Source organism: Lathamus discolor, chromosome 5 (assembly GCF_037157495.1).
Source record: "Lathamus discolor isolate bLatDis1 chromosome 5, bLatDis1.hap1, whole genome shotgun sequence".
Classification (NCBI taxonomy): Eukaryota; Metazoa; Chordata; class Aves; order Psittaciformes; family Psittacidae; genus Lathamus; species Lathamus discolor.
The window spans coordinates 29,545,486-29,571,746 of record NC_088888.1 but is presented as its reverse complement, the minus strand read 5'-3'; the positions used below and the strand labels follow the sequence as shown (position 1 = coordinate 29,571,746).

At 38.3% G+C, this 26,261-nt stretch overlaps 1 protein-coding gene across 8 annotated transcripts in view; it reads right to left on the bottom strand.

Moving 5' to 3' along the window:
• RGS7 (regulator of G protein signaling 7) overlaps positions 1 to 26,261 on the bottom strand; it is a 285,204-nt gene that overhangs the window by 75,103 nt on the left and 183,840 nt on the right. For all 8 annotated transcript variants that reach the window (XM_065680183.1, XM_065680181.1, XM_065680185.1 and 5 more), the window contains exon 5: positions 9,038 to 9,144. In XM_065680183.1, the coding sequence (XP_065536255.1) occupies positions 9,038 to 9,144 (107 nt within the window). The remainder of the gene's footprint in view (positions 1 to 9,037; positions 9,145 to 26,261) is intronic.

The window sequence follows — 26,261 nt, the reverse complement described above, 5'->3', positions numbered from 1 at the left end:
TTCTGTCTTCTGATTCTAAGCAGATTCCACAACTGCTTTGGGCATTCATTTCACAGAAACTATGAGGAAATACTATATATTCACAACTATATGTTTATCATGCAAGTATAAGTCTGTTATTTCATACACAAAGGAAAAGTTACTCCCAGCCAGCAAGAATACTGCAGGAAATAGTTCCGAGAGGCAAAGACGTAATAACAATCAAGGATACATCTGATATTACTGGTTTCGGTATTTAGTTAAAATAACATTAAACTTTTTATCGGGACTTACACATCAGTGGCAAAGGGAGTGTGGGCACTAAACAGAATATGGGAAAGGGGACAGGATCTTTAATGTTGTGAAATGTCACTTTAGCTCACTAGGGGACAACAGGGCCAAGGCTTTTCTGAAGGATGAAAAGGTGTGTTCCAGGGGCAAGAACTGCTTCTCACAGAGGGACTCAGTTCAGACCAATGCTGAGAAGTATGAAAATGCACCAATGACACTTTTTCCTTTCTGAAGCTGAACAACACTTTAAAGGGAACAGATAAGATAGATCTTATTCCTTTACAGAATACATAACCAAGACTTTGCAGCTGTGTAGTACTTGGAGTGAGACTGCAGGATGAGACTGGTATTCTGCAAAGAAGAGCACTGCAGCATAAGTGCCAGCAGGCTCAGAGAAAAGGCAGGCAAGGTCTCTCAGGAAAGTACACCAAGAGACAAAGAAATGGCAGATGGCGGTTATTGAAAGAGACTGCACTAGATGTCCAAGTACCTTTAGAGACAAAGTGTAGCAACAGGCCAGTGCAATCGCCTACTGGTAATCTCCAACCAACTAAACATGTAAAAAAGATCATGCCAAAAGCACAAATTAATGTGCATGCCACTAAGAAGGAGTCTAAGCCTCCCTGCACCAGGGAGATAAAAGCAGAAAAGTTAAAATAGAACATAAGTTTTAATTAGCAAAGCAGATGACAAGTTATAACAAAAGGCTTCAATAATGTGTTATAAGGGAAGTCAAAAAAGAAATCCCAGCAAAATGCAAACATTATAATATCAGAAAGGGGTTCAAATGATGGCTGGTACAGATAAGTACAGAAGATTATTAAATACCTTCCTTGTTTGAGTCTCCAGAAGGAGGGAGACTGCTCAAGTCCTTCTGCCCAGGGAATAATGCACAGGCCTGAGCTCTCCTTGCTGATTCTCTGAACTGGGCAGGCACAAGCTGCATCTGAACTACAAGCTGAGACCCTGCCTGCATGGTGCTCGGATGCATTTAATGAGACCTGCTGAAAAATACAGCTCATCAGCTCAAGCACTGCATGTGGCCGGAGCTGGCCACCAGCCAGCTGGCTCCCAGTGGGAACGAAGTTCAAGCCTGCCTGCAATCAGCTCTGCAAACATGCCCAAAATTAATTTGGACATGAAGGTAAGACTACAGGGCAAAGTACAGGACAGAAAACAGGAAGAGAAATATTTATATGAGGTCAGACAGTTCAGGTCAGAGGCCTGCGAATGCTTAAGGAATTACTGTGTTTTCACATAGGTAAACTGTGTTTATTTGTAGAAAACTAAAAAGCTTCACCAAACTAAGGAACAACTTCTGGTCTCTCAGCACTGTAAGTTATGTGCATATAAGTTATATATATATAAAAATATCATGATGCAGCTTTGCTCTGGTACTTCTCTTTCTTCTCTCTCTGCAGTATCTAGTATCTAACTGCCAAAAGTTATCAAAAGTATTGGATTATCTGCATGATGTTTAGAGGGGTGCAAGTTACCTTAAGGGCAAGCTACACATGTGAAAATAATAATTCCAGGAACCTTTGAAATATAGCAGTAATTAAAAAAAAAAAAAAAAATCTCATAAGGCCTCAGAAGACTACAGCAAGGGAAGGTCTACCATTTCCAGAAAAGGGAAAAAGACAAAATTTTCTGTATTCTAATCTTTCCAGATGTCTAGATTGAACAATTGTAATAAAGTATCTATTTCTGAATCCTTAAAAGCTAAAAATTACTAAAATTTTGATTTTTCAAAAACATATTAGGTCATTGACAGTGTAAAGCCTCTGCCAGATGAGAAATGAACAGTAGATGCTATGTATTTTGACCAAGGCAAAGTTCTACAGTACTTTCTGACAAGTAGGCAAGGAACCAGTTAGTAAAGAACCAGTAAATAAAGCATCAGGGACTGTAGTGACAGGACGAGGGGCAATAGTTTTAAGCTTAAACAGGGGAAGTTCAGGTTAGATATAAGGAAGAAGCTCTTTACTGTGAGGGTAGTGAGGCACTGGAACAGATTGTTCAAAGAAGTGGTAACTGCTCCATCCCTGGCAGTGTTCAAGCCAAGTTGGACAGAGCCTTGGCCAACATGGTCTAGCGGGAGGTGTCCCTGTCCATGGCAGGGGGGTTGGAACTAGATGATCTCAAGGTGCTTTCCAGCTCCAACCATTCTATGATTCTATAATTATGGTATCACTATAAGATATGTGCTCAAAAGTAGCTACAGGTGCTGATAAAGTTGTATTCAAAGAGTAGACAACTATTAATCATTTTCAAAGCAGGAAATAGCATTGGTGGGTGTATAGACAAGGACAATTCCAAAACCAGGCACAAAAAAACAGTGGTAAGGGATAGAATAAAAACTTAAGCAAAAAGCCAGTAAAAGAAAAAAAAAAAAGAAAAGAAAAATCAAGAAAAATCTTTAAAAAATCCTAGACACTGACAATGGAATTTGGTTAAAGGATTTTTGCAATGCTGTGATTGTATGAAAAAAAAAATCAACAATAAACTTGTGTGTAGTTAAAATGACTGATGCTTTCCCAAAGGTGTGTTCTGCGTTTTCTTGTTTAATTCTTTGGTATTAACAGTCAAAGTTCTGGTTTTAATCTACCTCACCATGTCCCATGCACACTGGGTAAACTGGAAAACCCTTTAACAAAATAAAAGTAAATCTCAAGTAATGTTACTCATGGCAGAAAAAGAGACCCAGGAAGAAACCTCGTCACAAGGTTCCCACAATAGTACAATTCCATTATTAGAATGATACATTAAATTTTGGGGGAAAGGTGTATCAAGGAGGTCCCTCATTCAGGCATCCCTCAAGTGCACTGGATAGCCCCTTGCCTGTCTTCATTCTTCTGGGGCTTGCTCTGAGTGCATCCCCACTGCTCCCAGCTGCAACCCTCTTCAGCCCCAACACCTCACGGGCTCTTACTTGTGCAGAGATTTTTTATCCCAGCCTCTGCACCAAGCAAGTTAACACTGAGCTTGCACAAGGTCTCAGACATAAACCCCTGGAACCTTTGACTCCAAAACCCTGATTTTCCTACAACTGGAGTCTTTACTTCATCCCTCAAATAGTTCTATCGCATAACATGTGACTACATATGTGCTGAGTTTACATCTTTCCACTTTCGCTTCAAAAGTCTCCACACAATTTTACAGTCTAGATATTTAACAGCCCTTTAGAAGAACTTGCTAGAGAGCTTATCCATGAAGACTGGGGGAAGATTTGCTTCATTCACCCAGAAAATATTAGGAAGTTAAAAGAGTACAATAAGAAGATCCCTGTTAGCGCAGAATGAGGTCAGGCATGAGAATAGGAGGTGTGTGCAAAGAAGAAAGCTGCCAGCTCTCATCTGATCTATTAAAATCTTCCACAGTAATGCAAGGAGGCTCTGGCCACTTAAATTACCTTCTCTATACCTGGACTATGCAAAAAAAAGCTTGGCTTAACTATTTGTTACAACTTGAATATCCCAAGTATACTGTAGATGAATTCTAACATCCCTTGCAATATCCCATATTCCTATAGCACAAATGTTATACACTCTGTGCGCTTTGTTTCCTAATGTAGAAACCACACTAAGTGGAGACTTTCCCCAGGAGAGTTATGGATATGGTATAACATGTTGTACCTCTACACTAACATTTTCAAAGAGAAGATTATGAAATATCAAGTTTTTTGGGGTGGGTTTTGTTTTTTTTTTTTGTGTTGTGAAATATAGAAAACCTGAAGGAAATCTTGTACTTCATTTTACTTTTCCTCAGAAGGAAATGTGAAGCAGTTTGTCATGAACGAGTATTAAACAGGGAACATTTGTCATTTTGCCATGACATCCCACTTGTAACCGGCAGGAAGGTGGGTGGTAGAATGGTTTGGGCAAAGTCAAGTACTGTTTATCAGCCCAGGCAGAAATAATGCTGCCAGTTTTTATCAGTACACTTTGAAGGCACTTTGTTTAATTGTATCTGTAATTTGAACAAGTACAAGTCAGCAGCTGGAGAAATAATGCTTACCTAGCACTGTACATGGGACTGTAGGGACATTTAAGCATTCAGAAAAAAACAGGCTGTTACAAGGATCTTTATGCTATTGATGGAAAAAATGTTTTTGCATACAAACACATACTGGCTCTCTCACATTACAGACTAATATAATTAAGTAAACCTAACCACAGAAATCCATAATCCTCCTATTAATAAAGTCATATGAAACAAAATCCTGTAATATAGTACATATTCTGCACTAAACAAATTGGCAGCAGCAGCTGCTATGCATCACGGGTAATCCTGTGATAAAACAAACAGATTTACTTTGGCCCTACCATAAAAATTAATCAATAATAATATCTGAGCTAATGAAAGAGCCACTTATAAAAATCAGTGTTACCCATCAGCTTTTATAAAACATGACTAGTTTCAATGTATTAAACTGTATTACTAAGGACGGAAATCATTAAGCATCTTTCAGCTACCCCTTGTGATAGTAATAAGAAAAGAACTGTTGTTTCTGAAGCTGCTCCAATCTGCGAAATCTTTTCAAATCTAATTACTGGGATGAAGGAGGAATATGCAAATCACTCATAAACCTTCCTTTGCATATTACTGCTATTCTTTTCACAGGCACCAGGGAGTCTTTATAAACAGCAGAAACCGAGTCATTGCTAAAAAAAAGTAATGCCTTGCATGATGGATGGCAGAATTCATGCGCATTCAGTTTTACATTCACTGCAGTTGGCTCAAATGATTTCCTGGTAAAAGAAAAGGTTAAGATCACTGGTCTAGCACTGTCAAGCCCATGGAGGACGGATGACAGCAAGTAGTGCTCCACAGTTACCTCGGAATTATTAAAAAATAAGTAGATGAGGAATTTTGAAACAACCTTTTGGCTCCGTGACTCCTCTTTTCTAACCTGGAAAGGGGATGAGCACAGAAAGCAGTGAGGGAGAAAGCATGCCTGAGTAAGGAGTTTAAAAAGGAAAAAGGACACAGATAGGAGTAGTCAGCACATGGGTTTGAAATTGGTTTTGCCTCTTTGAAACCTAAACAGATCCTTTTATGCTGAGCCTGAGCTGAAGAGACAATGAATTAGTCCTTGCACTTGCAACTGCCAAAGAAAATCTGCCAAATGCTGCATAAGATACCCGCTTCTCCTTTATTTCTAAAATCTGTCTCCCAGTAAATTCCTTCCCTCAAGGCACAGTAGATTATCCAGAAAGGCTGTGGACAGTAGCTAGGGAGCTGTGATGTTCAGCCACAGCCTCAGGATTCAGAATGGCAGGAGGCTGGGCCAGGACTGGGCCAAGAGGTACCTAGCCAAGCAAAGCTGACTCAGAGAGATGTGGGAAGCAATGTAATTGAACCTGAGACACAAGGATCCACAACACTTCATGATCTACACTCTTCTGCAGCAAAGATATGCCAAGATCCTTACAGTGATTGCTACATATTTTTGTCCCCAATGTAGACACAGGTAAACACGGCTGCAGAAGTTAAATGTGTGAAGAAAGTGTTCCCACTGATAGTACAGAAGACACCACAGGTGAAATCTTCATCTTGCCGAGATCCCTGGGTTTTGTTGCTATCTTCACCAGACTCATATTTTCACAAGAAAATGTTCCCATTTTTACGTTTTCTCGCAGGTGCTTACACCTACCATCTTAAAAGTTGCAGAACAACAGCAGAACCTAAACTTCATCTCTGAAAATTAATTTACATTAAATCACAAATTAATCTTATAGAAAAATAGGAGTGTCGTTACCATTAACCTCAAGGATCCTAGGAGCTTCCAAGACAAAAGATATTAGGAAACATTATTTTTTCACTATGAACACTGAGACACTTAGAATGCATGTGCAACTTGAAGAAAAAAATAAGCATATCTTTCCCTGGGAGATTATTATAGAAGTTTACAAGCTAAAAGGGCCAGTCAGGCATTTCTTACCAGGACAGACATATTATCACTGATGTGGACTCAGATGAAAGGTCTTAATAAGTAACCCCTGTCCCCAGAAAGATCTGTTTTCTAGAGCAACTTGCTCTCAGGTAAAGGAGGGTGGTTAGCAGCTATTCAGCTTCTTCTTTGGTCCCCGGCTTAAATTACCACAAAAACACAATGCAGCTGCTCAAGATGGTTCAGAAAGTATCATTGCCCCTGAATTTTCTGATTTGCCTTGTTGAGACTACTAAGAAATTTCCTCTGTAAGGCAATTAATATTTAGATCCATCCCCTTTGAATTAAATTGTTATCACAGAAACTAACCTAACTACACCTAAGTAGGTCAAAGAATGATACGGATTCTTTTTATTATTATTTTTAAGAAGCTATTATTTAAAAAACCCAGTGACTTTATAGCCCTCCTGATGGCAAGAGGAATAACTGAAAAAGTATAATTTTTCCTGGAAAGGGTATTTGCATAAATGAAGCACAATCTCCATTGCTTTTAGCTATTTGTATACAACAGAAGGTTGTTTAAAACAAACTGGAATTAATTCTACTGTCATGAGGGAATGTGTCACCCTTTGGAAAATGCATAGAGAACATTATTGTAGATAGCCTGGTTTTTGTAGGTTAGATCTTTGTACTGAAGAGTGAGATTACTCTGCAGGGAAGGCTTCTGAACTTTTCAGTGCTGGCAGGTGCACGACTTTCTCTTTTTATTAAAATATTCAGAAATTTGTGAATCTTGTCCAATACTCAGGGGGTCCTATTTCCAAAGCACCCAAACAACTATTCTAGTTCAAAATTCACACATTTGCAGTCAAACTTTCCTCCTCATTGAGGATGTTGTCTTCATCTTCCAATTTAGCAGCTTCAGTAATAGATTTTATATTAGCCTTAATTTGGTGGGGAATGTGAAGTTATAACTTTTGCTGTTACAACTCCAGTTAACAGTATGACACCACTATGAATTTTTTCTCATGCTGTACATTAACAGCTAAAATTGTAACATAGGAATAGCAATGTAAAAGGTACCACAAAGCAGCAAACAAACAAAATACTGTAGATATACACTGAGTAACACTTGAGGAAATTACCTTATTCTTATGTGCATGTCAAATAGGTGCCAAATCCTTAACTTATGTAAATCAACTGATACAATTCTAATGACTAACCCTCACTGAAACTTCATGTCTGAACATGCAGACTGTAGACATCTCTGAGGAAAGCCCACAGCAGGGTACCTGCAGTACTCTTAGTTGTTCACAGTGCAGCTAATTCTAATTTATACTTTCCTTCAGCGAAATTGTCATGCTAGCAGACGTGCTCATTTCACACGTTTAAGAGAGAAGCAGGCCAGAAGCTGTTCAGAATTCAATGACCAGCACTCCTATAAATAAGTCCCATTCTCTACAAAATGAAGTCCTCAGATATTTTCCCCTTCTGGCCACTACTTATGCAGAGAAAACCAAGACCTGGAGCCTCAACCGCTCTATGAACTCTTTACACTTTTCACTTACCTCATCACATCAGTGCCTTTCCCTCAGCAGTAAGTCCCTTCACCTATGTGCCACCCCTCTCCTCTTTACACTGAACATTGATGGGATTGAAGCATCGTGAGAAAGAAATATTTTCCTTCAAGTTCTCTCTGCAGGATCAAACATAAGTGTGAATCTGGGAGAGGAGGCTTGGAGTGACAGCTCTTTGTGTTCCCCATATACATGTAACTTATGGTCTCACTGAAGGACAGGGTTTTTGTATTGTCTGACCCACAGGATCTACATATGAAAGTATGATAATACCATATGCACGCATGAAATTATCATTCTCTTTCTTGACAGACTGTGCTATACATAATTAATTATATTCACTCCAAGATTTTGTTTTAGACCAAATATTATGAACCTTTCTTATATGGGTCTGTAGAACTCAAGCCAAAATACTGATGAAAGTATTGCACAGCAATTAATGTAATACAATGGTTGAGACTATGATTGGTCTCCAATATATTGGTGTTTTTTCTGCATTTTAAAGACCACAATCTCAGTTATTTTTATTCTTGATAGCTTCTTACTCGAACAATGTTTAAAACAAAGCATAGGCTTAAATATATTGAAGACAATGGATTTTGTTCTTTCAGATATTTTTCTGTTAGTATTTAACACAAAACTAACAGGGCAGGATCACTATGGTATTTCATATCATCAGTTTCATAGTGACAATCATCACCTCATTTCAAAACAACAAATCTCTAAGGAAGATCTTGGAGCAGCTGTTGGTGCTACCTGCCAGGAAGACCACCTAATAGGAAGAGCAATACAAAATGCAGCCACCATTGCCAGTGGTGATACATGGCAAGCAAAGTTAATTTCTTCTGTAGAATACATAATCAGATGATGTGCAAGCATATTTGCTTCAAGCCAAAGGTGGTGTTTCTCTGCAAATTTGTAGACTGCTATTCATTACTAGAAAAGCAACACTGCTGGTCCCCAAGCCCTTAGTTTGAAATCTAGTATGATAAAATACAACTATGTAGGTACCTAAGTAATATGTGTAGTTGTAGGCATACATATACATCTTTCCAACATGTTCTGAAGCATCTGCATGGTTTTTTTTGTATGCAATGAGACTGAGAGATCAATGTAGAAATGTATCTGCAATTGTCTGAAGAATACACAGTACTTCAATACTACTTTGTTTGAATTGCTACTATTTACTAGGTTACACAAGAGACAAAGTGTGTTAAAACTTGCTATGAACCTTTGTATAAAGCCTTTAATATGAGCCTGCATTTGCATAAATTAAGAATGCATTGAAAACACTTACCTGGAATCGATAAAAGGTGCCATCATCTTTTAGTGTTAGAACATGGTCTGAGATTGGAAAGAAATAACCATGTGCTGCCATCAGTGTTCCCAAATGTAGAGCTTCCACTGTTTGAAGAACAAAAGAAAGATAAATTAAAAAAAAAAAAAAACAAACAACAAACAACCTAACCAAGCCCCTTCTTTTCATCAGTTTAGTTTTCTTGTTCAGATTCATCTTATCACCTGCAGATAACCACTTGACTCTCAGTCAAGGTCCCGACATCATGAAAGTGCTGTCCTTTTCTATGTAATATAAAGATGCAACTAAAAAGAGCCCTTTACTCCCCTTCACAAATGGCTATTAGATGTCTTGTGTAGCTGCAGATTCACTACTTTTATCAGCATTAGCAGGTAGCAACAGCAATGTTCGCTCACTTGTTCTGAAGCTGAAAACAGCTATCATTTTCACCCTGATGGTGCAGCATGCTTTTCTTCCTCAGAACAGTTTCAGATTATATAATGTTAAAAGAGTTGATCACAATAACATGGTATCTTCCTCATTAGCTTTACCAGAACTGCAGTAAAGGATAGAGATTTCCATAAAAGTTTCGCATTAGTAGGAAAATAACAAAGGATCACAGAATGGCTTGAGTTTGGAGGTCATCTGATCCAATCCCCATGCTCAAGCAGGGACACCTAGAACCAGGAACATATCTAGACATCTTTTTACTTTCTCCTCTCTGGGCAAACTGTGTCAATGCTTAGTTACCCACGCAGTAAAAAACTGTTTCCTGATATTCAGAGGGAGCCTACAGTGTTTCAGTTTGTGCCCATTGACTCTGGTCCTGTCACTGGGCACCACTGAAAAGAACCTAGTTCCATCTTCTTTACACTATCCCATCAGGTATCTATACACATAGATGAACTTTCCCCTAAGCCTTCTCTTCTCCAGACTGAACAGCATCTTTTCTCATATGAAAGATGCTCCAGACCCTTAACTGACTTCATAGTCATCTGTTGAACTCTCTCCAGTGCATGCACGTGTCTCTTGTAGTGAGGAGTCCAGAACTGGATACATAGAGGGTGAATTCAACTAAGTTTAATGAACAAAACCATAATACATAAGAATCAGGTTTATATATGCTTTTGTATTTTAAGTGAATCACTGTCCAGTATCAGTCTTCAAAGTCTCTTACTCAGTATAGTAATTATTTAGCTGACAAGAATACAATGCTGCAGGAAGAGAACAGCAGTAGAGTCATGCTCTTGCTGCAATATTTAAGTCCTACTATCTCTTTATCATATGTCTTTACCAACCATGTAACAACTCAAGTATGTATCCCTGAAATAGCTGCACAGCAATTTCTGCTGTAACATTAAAAAGTTCCTAGCATAACCTGCTATTAGTCCACATCCACTGACACTTCCTAATTTTCAAATATGAGCCCTGGAAAGAAGCACAAGGGTTTCTGAAATATTCTGCGTTTCAAAGCCACCAGTTACAGTAGCTGGTGCTAGAAAGGACAATGCTGCTGCAGGACGACATCAGCAGTGAGAAAAGGAAATATCCATAAAAAAGGCTATATTGGACACAAAATCGAGTAAGGGGAAGGTGGGAAAGATGAGGAAGAAAAAGACTAAGAGAAGAAAGCCAGAAACAGGAAGATCTGTTGAAGAAATGAGTGATCTTTGATCTAAATATGAATTCACCATGAATCCAGAAAGTATGCAGAATCACTAAGGATGAATGTGTGTACTACGGAAAATATATTACAGAACCACGACATTAACAGACTCTCATTCAGTGTCTACAAAAAACTCATTTGTTCTTATTGCCTGTAATTTGGCTTTCACCAATGGCAAACAGATGCTATAAGACAGATCTGTCTTGTCCTGCCTGTTTAAAACATCACTATCATCTGACCAGCAGTCGCAGCATCATACAGAAAGAAATATGAGTCTTGAGATGTGTCCTTGCTAATAGACACAGAAAGAGGAATTCACTTATGCTTCACCCACTATTATTTTGAATATGAGAAGGAAACACAGGCTTATTTACTTACCCACACTTCATGAGCATCTCAGAAAATTCCCTCTTTCGCCCTTTTGCTCACCTAAGACATCCACTGGTATAGGAGATACAGGAGGTAGAGTGGGACATTTTTTAAGTTAACCCAAAGCCAGCAACATGTGAAAGGAATGAGAAAGGAGATCTAGACAGTACTTAATTGAGAGCACATAAGCCTACGAAAGTGATCTCTGTGTTTAGCAAACTGGCTCCTGTCGTTCCAGCAGAACAATTATCTAAGAAAATCCAACTCATCTTCTCCAGCAGCAGCTCTATGGCCTGCTATAAAATACGACACTCTTGTTAACAAGCCTTCTCCCAGTTGCAAGTCTACAAGTAATCTCCCTGACAGAGCAAGGTGTTGCTTTGTTCCTTGTGCTTGAGATATCTGCAAATCCCCATTTGAACTTCATCCTAATTAACGTAAGTCTGTATTGTTGTTACCCATATATTTCAAGCCCCTAAATTCTATTATCCCTTGGATCAGAATTTTTGAGTAAACTTTCTGTAGTGAATTGATTGCTGAGATTCTGTTCATTTCGGGTTGATTTGTCTACCTTTTAATTTTATTCAGCTTTTCTTTGTTCTTCACACTGAAACTTATTGCCAATTGCCAATTCCAAAAACTTTTTTTTCTTTTTTTGCAGGTATTGTACGTCTGTGTGAAATGAGAGATAAATAAAGGAAAAAAATGTGCTGTCATTTTTTAGAGAAAGGATTTCTCAAATAAGGGTGACAGGACCTGCCAGGGAGCTCTGACGCAGTTAAGTGCACTTTCTCTTCATATTTAGCAGAAACTAAACAGGCTCCAGATTTGTTTCATGTTCTTCCTGGATTCTGGACAGTAATATTTTTCAAGAGCACAAGGAGCTCACTTTATTATCCTTTACCCAGCAATTTTTAGACTACATCTGGACTAATATGGGAATAATGTGTCAATTCATACGTAAGAAAGACATCAACAAATTTGAATGAGTCCAATGGAGGTTCATCAAGATGGTTGGGGCTGGAAAATGTGACAGAGAGGCTGGGGGAGCTGGGCATCATTTTGTTGCCTAAAAGGAGATTACTAAATGACAGAATGAGGGAGCCAAGATCTTTATGTCCTCATGGAGTTTCATAGCAATTGAGAGAAAAAAACCCAACCAACCAACCAAAAAAAAAAAACCCACCTACCCAATGGTAATAAACTACATCAGGGGTAGCTCTGACTTCTGTCAAACAGCAGAAGAGGCTTCCCAGAGAAGGTGTACAATCTGCATCTTTTGGAGGGTTTCAAGACCTGAATGGATAAAGTCATGTAACTTTACAGTTGACCCTGCCTTGAGCAAGACATTGGACTGGATTCATAGAATGGATAGGTTGGAAGGGACACTAAAACTCATCCAGTTCCATCCCCCAAGCCACAGTCAGGGACACCTTCCACTAGCCCAGGTTGCTCAAAGCCCGTCCAAACTGGCCTTGAATACTTCAAGGGATTTGGCATCCATAGCTTCTCTGGGCAGCCTGTTCCAATGCCTCAGCATTCTCACAGTATAGAACTTTTTCCATATATCTAATATAAATCTTCCACTTTTAAACCATTTTCCCTTGTCCTGTCACTATATGCCCTTGTAAAAAGCCCCTCTCCAGTTTTCTTAAATCCTCTGGAGGTCCCTCTTAACCTGATTTATATTACAAATCTAGGTGGGTTAACCAGAGGTTGAACAAGGAGCAGTAAAAAACAACTGAATTAGAAATTATTTGGAAGCTCCTGCCAGAGCAGCCTATAATCCTGGCAAGCTTGCTTACAGTAAGAGCAAGAGCTCATATTTCTCTCACTGACCATTGAGTCATATATGCAAGTATACAGTCAATGCTAGTTCTCTATGCAAAAAAATGAAAGACTGACCTGGCCTTCTCCAGAAGCCAACTAAGGTTAAGATCTGAATCATTCCCAATTAAAAGCCTATATCTCTTCTTCAGTTATGTATGGAGATGAAGGCAGGTTTAACTTTCACTTCTGGCAAACTCATGCAGCTGGGATAAATCTACATTAGTTCAATGATGAAGTATCTCTCTGTCCTTTTAGCCATCAAGCGTTAATAGGACATATAAGCTTGCCACATCTTCTCTTTTTTCCATCAGCTAACAGACAATTACTTTTCATTTTTTTATAGTGGTCAATCCAGTAACGTATTCCAACATTGCATAAATATAAATGCACAAACATACCCTTTTAATATCAACCTAAGATCCCCTGTTGCTCACACCTGGGAATGTGAGCTTTATTTAAAGACCACTCATAACAAAGATGTTTACTTGGAAGTCTAATATTTTCTTCATTGGTATCACCTGACAATGAGGCAACTGCATAACCAAAGCATTACCATTAACCTATAAATGAAATACAGCTCAAACAGGTGAACAACATCCACAAAATTGTAACTTGAATAACGTCCACAAAATTGTAACCCTGCCTCACAGCAGACTGGTAGGGGACTAATGCTGCTGCTCTCTGTGCAGCAGCAGTCGGACTTCTGCAGAGAAAGAAAACTCAGATCTCAGGAGGTTTCTAATCTCCAGGCAAGAAGTTGTTCAGTGTACTACAGACACAAAAAAGGCAACACTTTGATATAGACCGCAATTTGCTAAAATCAGACTGAAAAATAAATACTCTAAGAAGCCAACGCAGTAGAACAGAAGGACTTAGGAAACAAAGCCATAAGCCTGAAAAGAAAAATGCAGCCAGCAGCACACTAGTCCTACATGTCTAAATGCCTAGAAGTCCAATTCAGAGAGCTTCTGCATCCCCCAGCTATTCCTGCATGTGCAGTTAGGGAATTTTCATGTAAACAAGCATATTTCATACAGAAAAATGGCAAATGGAGATTATAAACATCAAAGACTTCTATGAAATTCATCAGTTAAGAAGAAAAAATAAACCTGAAAAATGTTTTTAAGGTTTATAAAGGTTCTCAGGTAGAAAGGGTAGTGTTTATATGTAGTTAGATGTCATGGTTTAAGCACAGCTGGCAACTAAGAATTGGAAAAAAAAAAAAAAGGTAAAACATGTTGAGATAAGAACAGTTTAATAATTGAAATAAAGTAAAATAATAATAAAAAAAATCGAAGATAACAACAATAATAAAAGGAAATGGTGAGAGAGGGATAAAACCCAAGAAAGACAAATGATGCTCATCATCCACTGACCCATGCCCAGCCTGTCCCCAGGAAGTGTATATACTGGGCATGACATTCCATGGTATGGAATATCCCTTTGGCCAGTTCAGGTCAGCTGTCTTGTTTCTGCTCCCTCCCAGCTTCTTGTTCCCTTCATCACTGGCAGAGCATGAGGGACTAAAAAGTCCTTGACTTTGAGTAAGCAGTATTCACAGCAACAATTAAACCACCAGTGTGTTATCAGCATCGTTCTCTGACTAAAGCGAAAACACAGCACTGTACCAGCTACTAGGAAGAAAATCAACTGTATCCCATTTGAAACCAGGATATCATAATACAAATTAAAAAAAAATGGAGGAACATAGACTAAAAGCAAGAAAATATTATTTTAGATTGTTAGAGTACACAGTTGCACACAGAAATGTGATATCTACACAGCTATTATTACCCAATCTTCAGCCATTGTGTGTAAGAATATGCAATGTAACCTACAGTCTCCATTACACCCAGATAGCCTCACCAAGAAGGCATAATTCAAATAGCAGTCAACTGCTACACAATCAATAAAAACTGCAGCCAGGGATGTCACACAAAAATTCCAAGGGAGACAAAGCTCATGGAGGTGTAACTGGTAGAACAGAGTACACTAGTAGACTTCAGCTTCCTCTGTTCTTGACTGCTCATTTTTCCTAGCACTGATACTGCTGAAAAATGGAAAGTCATGTTCAGGAAACAAATTTACCCAAACTACTGTTTCAATTTTTCATATCTAAAGGACAGTACTGCAAGTTATAAAAGCCAATGGCAAAGAGACACCTCTTCTAAAGACAGAACTACGTCTTTATGAGCCTGTTACATTTCAACAGGATAAGAAATATTTTTATATAAACTCAAAACGTTTCTGTGGGTGTAGTTTTTTAATGTGTGTGCTATTGCTGGGCTAAAATCTCAGAAAAAGCTTGACATTCCATGGGGTTCAGTTTGCTGTGGAACTTTATTTAGCTGAGTGGGTGAAGCAAACCACACATGTACAGAGATTGATTAGCAATCATTTTTTTGTGAGAAGTAATATTGGCAGACATCTCCTGTGCCATTTCAAGGAGAGTGATCTTGATGGATTAAATGCCAGTCACTTTTAATATAAATTTTTATACAAGAAGGACATTTTCAATGCTTTGGGACAATGCAAACCTGATGAAATCTAAGCAATGAAAAATATACCCTGGTTGTTGAGGTTTCATATTATTTTCCTTTTAAACATAGTGCAGTTTTCTCCTTACTGCAATAACTATTATATGGATTGATGATAGTTTGTTCATCTTAAATTGCAGGGTATGGTAATATCAGCAGAATAAGTTATTTCTTGTAATAACATCCACAGGAGGGAATTAAAAAGGATGGATGTTACTTGTTTTTCTTCAGAACAAATATGTTTCTGTTTGCCTTAAAGAGTATGTTTTCAGTGATTGGTGTTGATTTGACTTTTCCTCATGCATTTCAGGGCTTCAGGTGATGTGGTCTCTATATTTATGTTTATTCTGAAGTCCATAAAACACTTTATAGTATCTCACCATCATAGTTACAGTCTCACAACATCTGAAGTGGCTTTCCACAAAAGTGGGTGCTTCCCAATTCTGCTCCACTTTAAAATGGCATTTTTCAGTGTCTATGTTCTTTTGTGCAGAAAAGTCCTGGAGAAAGATGTCCTAAAAGGAATGTGGCTTGGGGCATTCTGTGTCCTTAAGATTGCTATATGATGTAAGTGACAGTGAAAAACCCAAACTTGCAAGTTTTTCATATACTTTTTGACACAAAGATGTCAAACAAATGAAAACTTCCCTTTCCGTCAAACAATAAAGTGTTTGTTATTCTGCGTTATTTGTCTAATCTAAAATCCATCACAGTACTGAAGTGCATTGCTAAGCCACACGACTGACTGGAAAAAGAATGAATGAGTCAGAACTTCACAAGCACACATTCATTTTAAGTGTCAAATGCCAAGAGATTATCACTTACTCTCACCTCACTCCTGCTGTCATTTCATAGCCAGTGTGAACACAAGCTGCAATGGATTAATTTTGACTTAAAGTAATAAAAACAACATACTTCTCATGCTCACATAAAGTGTAGGAGACTCTCCCTCTGGTCCTGACTGTTGCATTTAAAGATGGGAAAATAAAACAGCTAGAAAATTTCTTGAACACCCACATCACTGTAAGCCTCCCTCATCTGTCCCATCTGAAGGACTGAATCTGCAAAGGGAGCATCACTCAGAGTCATTTCAGGGAGGGCAAAAGAGTCACTGAAGGAAGAAGCACTATTTACCCAAACACAGTTAAAATTAGATTCATGCTCGATTCCAAGATACCCATCACAAACCAAGTTATCTGTCACTACCGCAGCATACTTAAATAGGTAGGATTTTGCTTGTGCTGTGTGCTAGACAGTGGCTGCTGATGCCTTCAACAGCCAGAAGCATCAGCAAGGAACATCACTCGGCAGGTAACGGGGAAAACCTATCAGAGATGTGTCATGAATCTGCCCAAGGAACAGTAATGCCTACCCCTACGGTCTACAGTCTTGCTGGTCCGTAACACTAGGTGTCACTTATACAGATATACCAAGAGTAGAGACGATGTATACCTGAAACATTGACTTCTTTGCTCACAAAAACTTCCAGCAAACTAGGGACACATTACCAGTCTTGCCTTACATGCTCACAGAATGTGAGTGAACTGGAACTCACCTAAGTGACATAATTCTAGAAAGACCCACACAAGATCAACAGAAGTCACATTACTGTGAAAGAATGAATGAAAGGGGAAGCTGACCTACAGTTTAATGGAAGAAAAAAGCAAACCGAAAGTGAGTTGCATCTCACTGCTAGCAATACACAAGCCCTCCTCTTGAAAACCTTTAAAGTGTTCTCTGACAAATTCCTTATGTGATTGTTTCCCAATGGATTTCAAGTGATTCACACACTAACTGTTGCTACCTCCGACTAAAGCTCAGCTTTCATTCTTTTAATAAAATTGTATCTTGAAAAGGCAGACCTCTGAGACCTCAAAATGTAATGACTTGAGGTGAGCACCATAGATTTTGTTTTGACAAAGATCCCCATCTGAAATATTTGCTGAGTGTGTTTGTTTAGCATATTGGAAATGTGCAGCTACACAGGGTGGAAGAAATCCATTGAAGCTGCAAGCATTGGGTAGGCTTTACAAGGGAAACCAGAACATGACACAATTTGATCACTAGGAAACCAGTTCATTCAGCACACAGTGATGAAAAGTTGCTTGAAACTGTTTAAAATTGCCTTTAGTTTCTCTGTCATCTTTCTCCTCAATTTTTAAAAGTACCTACCAACATCACACCAGCAATCAGATACTGAAGGGTGTAATTTAGCACTGTACCCACCAACCTGAGCCAACATTTATAAAACATTTCTTCTAATTTCACAATTATTACTTTTGAATTTTTCCATTTTCAATTTTGCAGAAATCACAGACATTTTGCTATTTTATTACTGACATCTCTAGTACCTTTAAATTGAAATGATAGAAGGATGAAATCCAGACTTCTCTGAAGTGTGTGTTTCCTGCAACTTTTTAGTTTGAGCTTTGATTCCCATGCTTCTTCAGGGCAAAATACTGAAAATCAAAACCTGTGTGCCTTGTTTTCCCTAATGACAGTCTGAACTTATCTTCATGATATTTCTTAACACTTCTCTCATTCCCTCCTTCTAGCATGAAATTCTGCGCTAGTGTATAAAGTTGTATATGCACCCTTTAGAGGAAACCTCCTAAATAAAAAGTTAAAAAAATTACAAGAAAAATCCATTATTGCAGATACCACACTCAAATTATGACAAATCTTGTTCCACAATTTCAAGCATCTCTAAAAGACCCAAAATACTGGACATAAACTACTCAGTAGTAGAATTATTGTGCTATTATTTCAGATTTTCTTGTATACTGCTTGCCAGTTGCTGCTATTACACCAGACCTTTCTACTTCATTCACATGGTTAAGGCTTGGCAGAACCAGGGCACGTCAATAACAGATATGGTTGATTGCCAGTATTTGTGGATTTGTGGCCAGTAAATAGCAAGAGCAGGCACAGGATTTTTCAGTGCACAAAATATTTGTTCCTGAAGGAACTACAAAAGATGATATCCTTGAATGAAAGGGATGGCAGCTAATGTGGAGTTTCTGAAGTTGGGTGAGGGTAAGCAATAGGTTGCACTAAACTCTTGCTATGATTACTGCTGGTTAAGATGAATCATGAGATTTTTTTAGTCTCCATGTCTGTTTGGATATCAGTTGCTACTACATCAACCATTAATTTTGTATCATTGTCATGCATTGCTATCATAATCACAGAACACCCACTTGTGACCAGGCAGTTCAGACAACACAAAGAACATGAAGCAGCAGCAGCTAGAAAAATAAGTGCCTTTTTCACTGCACTCAACACAGTAAAGAAGAATACAACCCTCTTCATAAAAATTTCTAAACCTCCATCAAACTGAGAGCATAAAATGCTGAAAATAATGTATTTCTTTCAATGGGAAGAATGCTATGCTTTTAAAGTCCAGCAGGAGAGGAAAGCTTTATAAGTAAATTGGTGTCATTGAGATCTACATCAGGGAAAAATACCATCAAAGCTCAGGCAATGTAAGAAGAAAGAGTGTGGAGGTAGCTTTCTAGACAATAACACAGGAATGTGATTCCCCATGTGATCAGATACAGTTGTCTGGGATGCATGTATACAAAAATCAAGGCAGTTATTACAAACAGGATCACTTTTAAAAAGTTCTCTTCATCCATTATTTATAATTAATTTCTTTGAGTGGCAAGTAAAATGGATTTCAGCGTCCACATCAAAATGAAGGATGAAAGAGTAAACTTTTCGGATGTTGCAAAACTCCATTTTATGCCATCACATGTTCCTGTTGCCATAACCGCCCCTCACCCCAGTGCTCACATCTCCCCATTGCACAGGATTTACACAGGTAATTGTAGAGAACTGCCTGTTCAGCCAGATAAATTTTGCTATTAAAAATATAGAAATACTAACTAGCAAAACCAGCTCAATGAAAACCTTTTCATAAGTGTTTTTTTCTTTTTTTTTTTCTACCACAAAAAGAGAAGAGGTCACAGTGCATGACCTATTTCTTCACTTGTGACAGAATCTAATCTGAAGAATCTGAAGGAAGAGATAGCACTGATGACAACAGCTGCAGCAAAAACTATCAAAGGCTTTAAAATAAATTGATAAAATGGACAAAAGCATCTAGCTGGATCAACATAATGGTCACTCTCTGTTTCAAGGCAAGTCAAATATTAAACTGCTGAACTGTTACCCCTAGTGTGGAATTTATCATTCAAAACACCTTCAGTACTAAAGGAAAAAAAGTCAGAAAATGTGTCCTTGGATTTTAGCAAGACATCCAGGGGAAACCTAGGGATAAAAAGATCAATATAACAGATGTCCATACAGCCAACATGATAGGAACTATGATAAAGGGTGGAATGAATGAAAATTAAAATAAATGCAACAGAAAAAGGAGACTCAGCACTACCTTTGTTGTTGAATCCAATGTCTCACAACTCTGTGCATATTCCTATGTGGAATTAGTGAACATATAAGGTCATGAAAATCTATTTAACATATTATCTTGGATTTCCAGGGGCTCTTGGCATGATTCCCCTAAATATTTTCTAAAGTAATTAAGCAGATCTGGGATAGAAAGTCATGGAAAAAGCAATAGGTAGAAACAGGAATCAAGGTAAGGCAGAGGAGCTCTGTTACCACACTGAAGGGGGTTAACCACTGTAGCTGTATTTAGCAGATCCTGAACTGTTCAGTATCATCTTAAATAATCTACAGAAGGGTGTGACTGATGATATAAAAAAATTTGATGAAAGTATATAATTTCTGAGGTAAGTAAAAAGTGAGAGGAGATGTAGAAGGACTTCAGGGTACTGATGCACTAGATTATACAACAGCAGATTGAATTAAATTTTGATAAATGTTAAATATTTCAAATATGAACTCTCCCTCCCTATGTTCTCATGCCAAGTAAGTGGCTGCAAGTCAGCTGCTGCTGCTCAAGAAAAACAAGAGTCACTATATGATTCTGTGAAACTGTCTGCTCAAATCTCAAACAGAACATAGTTATGAGGAAAAAAATACAAAAGAACCCAGAAGACACTGATACTATGCAGCTTAGCATGTCCACATAATAAATTCCATTTATATTTATGATATGATATGATATTATATAGTCATAGTATATTTTTATATAAGTAATATAATTATTTATATATGTATTATTTATATATATTATTTTTATAATTTTATTTTTATTTTTATTTATATTAATATAATTATTTATATATTATATAAATTCATAAACTATATACTAAACAAAACAAAACAAAACAAAAATCTCCAAACCCAACAACGCAGGAAGAAAGAGGATAACGATTACAAGAGATCTATGAAGGCTTTCATATAACAAGAAATGTCACAAATCAGAAAGCAGACCATGGAGGACAGACATGATAGCAGTCTGTAAAATCATGACCAACCAAGAGAAAGTGAATGAATGAGGAATCATAATTTGCTTTTCAGAACCCGAGACCTAGAGTCAATCAATGTGATTATCAGGCAGACCCTTCAAAATGAAAAAGCACATCCATAATACTTGACCAACCTGTGTTACATATTGTCATGGGGTGTTGCAAAAGCAATGAAAGAAAGGTCATTCAGGAGCTATTAAACAAGAAACTGGAAACACCTGCGCGTCAGGGGACTCCCTAAGGTTCTGGCTGTCAGGATCTGGACAGGCAAAACAACAGACCACTACACCACCTTTCTTTCTTTTCTCCTATAGTGCAAGTCTCTTCCTGAGCATTTGTGACTGACCACTGCCAGAAACAGCTCATGGTCCAGATGGTCTGACTGCAGCTCATTCTTATGCTCCTACTGATGTCGCTGTACAAAATGAACTTGATTTCTAGTATTTTGGAGTATGCATTGGATATATATTAATTTGCATTGCTGCCTGTTTTTTGTTGCTGTACAGATTTCTGGCTTGCTAATTAAAAACAAATCAAACCGATCCTTAACCACTATTTCCCTTAAATACCCCTGGTGCGCATAGTCTCTTTTAATATTGAAATTTGAAAATGCAACATACATATTTGTTAATTCCTATTCGTGGAAATAGTTTTTGCATGTCAGCATACCTTATAAATGTACCATGCAGAAATTTAAATACATATTTTATTTTTTAGTGCACTTTTAGTCAGCCATCTTATCTATAGTAAAAGTTACTGTGGATTGCTGAATTACTTCTGATCTATTTCTCATATGCATAATTTTTTGTCTGCTTCAGACAATTCACAGCATATGTTTGCAAAAGTTTATTAACATCAACTTTAAACTGCTGGGAATTTTCAGTTGAAACTGTCTAGATAGTTGTATGCACCTTTAATCCTATTATGCAAATATAGTGGTGGTCACTACTATCAAAAATCCGTGCCAGGTTTAGCTGTGAAGCTGTAAATCCCCGTTCCTAACTTCTTCAAACCAGTCTACATGAAAATATCAAGGTAGGTGCCAAATATATGCAGGCTCCTCAAGAATTGACAGTTTTCCCTTATGTTATAAAGACAAAAAAAGAACCAAAGCATTTTTATTTCTCTGAAAGACCTTAACCAAAACTTTTAAACTTTATTTATCCCACAGCCATGATATAGTAGTTGCTTATGATAACTTTATTTCATGCTAGTGGTTATATTTGAAGATGTAAATAATTCCACAATTTCAAGATATGAATACTCCACATTTATAATTCTTTGTAACCTTTCTAATAGCTTAAAAGCTATAAAAATGTTAAGTTTTCCTGTTTATATAAGATATTACCTTAAAGTAGATAGTAATTAAGAAACAAACTTTCAAGGTTAATTGTAAATTACTTGTTATAATTTCTGCATGCTTGACTGAGGTGAATGGAGGCTTTTTATGGTCTGGATTTTTTTTAATTATTATTAATTTGAGCCTCAACTTTACTGAGAACAGTAATTTTTTAGCACCTATAAGAATTAGTTTCTATTGTCACCAGATATTTTATACTTTGTGCATCCAAGTGTTCCAAAGCCAAGTGAGGCCTTGCAGGTAACAAAACCCTATTAGAGATGGCTCCTATCACCCACCCTGTCACATAAACAGTGAAAATCCCGAAACTTTGTGTAATTTGATTAAGTGATGGAATGCAACTACTGAAATCAGAAGAAAGGAGAAATATTATCATAGAATTATAGAATAGTCAGGGTTGGAAAGGACCTTAAGATCATCTAGTTCCAACCCCCCTGCCATGGGCAGGGACACCTCACACTAAATCATGCTGCCCAAGGCTCTGTCCAACCCAGCCTTGAACACTGCCAGGGGTGGAGCATTTACAACTTCCTTGAGCAACCGATTCCAGTGCCTCACCACCCTCACAGTAAAGAACTTCTTCCTTATATCCACTCTAAAGTTCCCCAGTTTATGTTTGAACCCATAAGAGGAAGAACATCTGAATGGAGAAGAACATGTGAATTAGATTCAATCAGTGGCCATAAGAAAATGAGAACCAGAGGTATTCTATGTAGTAAACTAGACCACTCAGCAGTTAAATTAACTGTCACTATGCTCCTGTGTGGATAGCAGTATTTCTCTATGTTTGCTATGGGAAAACTGAAAACCCTCTTAAGGACAAGTAGCAAGAAAATCAAGAGAAGGCCTTACTTTAACCTTCCAGTCATCAAATGCTACATACAACATGTAAATACCAAAACATTTTTGTTTACTTGACTAAAAATAGGTGCAACAGCTGTTGGCAAGATGAAATAGGATTTCAACTACTTTTATTCAATTAAGTTGTCCAGATTTAAAATCTCACTTCCACCTACTTGCACTTTCCATTACTATATAACACAGTTCTCTAGGAAACAAGGAAGCAGAAAGCTAACGAAGTCTCTAGACAATTATTTAGGTGCTTTTAATTAATTAAGCCATCATGAATTGAGAATTAGTAAATGCTCTTCCTCTTAAACGTCCAAAACTTGGTACGATCCCAAAGGTTCAGAAGGAGGCTGACAAACAGTAAGAAAATCACAAAAAATGTAACTATAGTAAAAATGGGATAAAATCTTTTATTAGGAATGTTATTATAATTTAATCTAAGCAATTAATTTATGAGCTTTATTTCTAAAAGTTATCAGAGCTCTTCCTAAAAGGGCTCACCTTTTCTATTGGTCTTCATTTGTACTTTTGCCCTTAGCTGAGTCAAAAATGTATGTTCTCTTGTTATTAACAAAGACGGCAACATAATAGTCTCTGAGCATGTTGAATAAGCAGTGACAGCTGCTAGCGTGCACAATTACAATGCAAGCAGAGAAGATGGGGAATGGATAATATCTTTGAATCAGCAGTATTTGGTGTCTGAAGCCAGTTATTTTGAAAACCTGGTGCATCACGTGAAAGTTAATATTGGCTCTACATGCATTTGCCTTATGCTGAGATACTGGCTCCATATGCTGAGTGATGGCATCAAGGAAAAGAGACTGGTGCAACACCTGGAAGAAGGTACCTAGTTAGGAGCACCAGCTCCTTAGAAGAACAAAGTGGAGAATTTTCAATGAAAATTAAGGAACAAAAGTTGCCCAATTTAGGACTTTATTCTAAAAACTGGTTACAACGCTTTCGAGACCTTAGAACACATTTGGCAGAAGCCAATATTAGTTTTGAATATCTCATCTTATATATAGCTCCTATGATGAAGCTCTGTACTTTGAGGTAACTTCATGGGTAAAGATTTCAGTTGTTTAATTTAGATTTCTCATAGCCTAATTTGTTCTGTGACAGAAAGGAGGAAATACTTTCCTTTAATTGGTGCAACAGAGCATCTGAACTTCTTTCCAATGAAATTACTTGACATTAATGCTTACCAATTTTCAGCTTCTATTATCTGGATCTGGTAATAGTTTTAACATGAACTTTTTATCTGAATAGGCTTCTTCAGACTTATTTTCCTAATCATTGTTTCGTATTCTATTCGGTACTTCTTTCTTCCTCTTCACTCAGTAAGATTCTGAAAGACCTCAGTGAAATAAAGCCCATACAGCCCACTGAATTCTAAAGAAAATGCTGATTGCTGCTTTGTTCCAATTTTTGAAATCTAACTGAGTATCAGACACTTTTTATAAACTAGCTTTTGGATTTTACCTTGCAATATAGCATAAAGGCCATGTTACACATACTCCTTTTTTAAAAGTCATCTAGTTAAATCGTGTTTCTTTTGGAGCTAATAATGAGAAAACCTCCAGCCTTCTGCAGGGTTGGAATTTCACCTTTAATGATTAAAGGTGGAGGAGGAGTGGATGATATGTGAAGGTATTACACTTACCACAGAAAATAATTCTGAGTAGAATTTGGAGACTTTAATATTAAAAGCACAAATTATTCCTCATTAAAAATAAAGAGCTTTGTGGACGTGACCATGGAATCACAGAATCACAGAATCACAGAATCCCAAGGGTTGGAAGGGACCTAAAAAGATCATCTAGTCCAACCCCCCTGCAAGAGCAGGGTAACCTACAGTACATCACACAGGAACTTGTCCAGGCGGGCCTTGAATATCTCCAGTGTAGGAGACTCCACAACCCCCCTGGGCAACCTGTTCCAGTGCTCTGTCACTCTTACAGTAAAGAAGTTCTTCCTGATGTTAACGTGGAACTTCTTATGCTCCAGTTTACACCCATTGCCCCTTGTCCTATCACTGGATATCGCTGAAAAAAGCCTAGCTCCATCATCCTGACACCTACCCTTTACATATTTGTAAACATTGATGAGGTCACCCCTCAGTCTCCTCTTCTCCAAGCTAAAGAGACCCAGCTCCCTCAGCCTCTCCTCATAAGGGAGATGTTCCACTCCCTTAATCATCTTTGTGGCTCTGCGCTGGACTCCTTCAAGCAATTCCCTGTCCTTCTTGAACAGAGGGGCCCAGAACTGGACGCAATATTCCAGATGCGGCCTCACCAAGGCTGAGTAGAGGGGGAGGAGAACCTCTCTTGACCTACTAACCACTCCCTTTCTAATGCACCCCAAGATGCCATTTGCCTTCTTGGCCGCAAGAGCACACTGCTGGCTCATGGTCATCCTCCTATCCACCAGGACCCCCAGGTCCCTTTCCCCTTCGCTACTTTCCAGCAGGTCACCCCCCAACCTGTACTGGTACATGGGGTTGTTCTTCCCCAGATGCAAGACTCTACACTTGCCCTTGTTAAATTTCATCAAGTTTCTCCCCGCCCAACTCTCCAGCCTGTCCAGGTCTCGCTGAATGGCAGCACAGCCTTCTGGTGTGTCAGCCACTCCTCCCAGTTTTGTGTCATCAGCGAACTTGCTGATGGTGCACTCAGTTCCCTCATCCAGGTCATTGATGAAAATATTAAACAGCACCGGTCCCAGCACTGACCCCTGAGGGACTCCACTAGTCACAGACCTCCAGCTAGATTCTGCGCCATTGACCACAACTCTCTGCCTTCTTCCTTTCAACCAGTTCTCGATCCACCTCACTACTTGATCGTCAAGCCCACACTTCCTTAGCTTATCTATGAGGATGCTGTGGGAGACAGTATCAAATGCCTTACTGAAATCAAGAAAAACTACATCTACCGCTCTACCATCATCCCTCCACCTAGTCACTTCCTCATAGAAGGCTATAAGGTTGGTCATACATGACTTCCCCCTCATAAAACCATGTTGGCTGTTCTTAATGACCCCCTCATCCTTGATATGCCTAGAGATGGAGTCAAGAATAAGTTGTTCCATCACCTTTCCAGGGATGGAGGTAAGGCTGACCGGTCTATAATTACCCGGGTCCTCCTTCTTGCCCTTCTTATAGATTGGTGTGACCTTTGCCATCCGCCAATCCTCAGGCACCTCTCCGGTTTCCCACGAC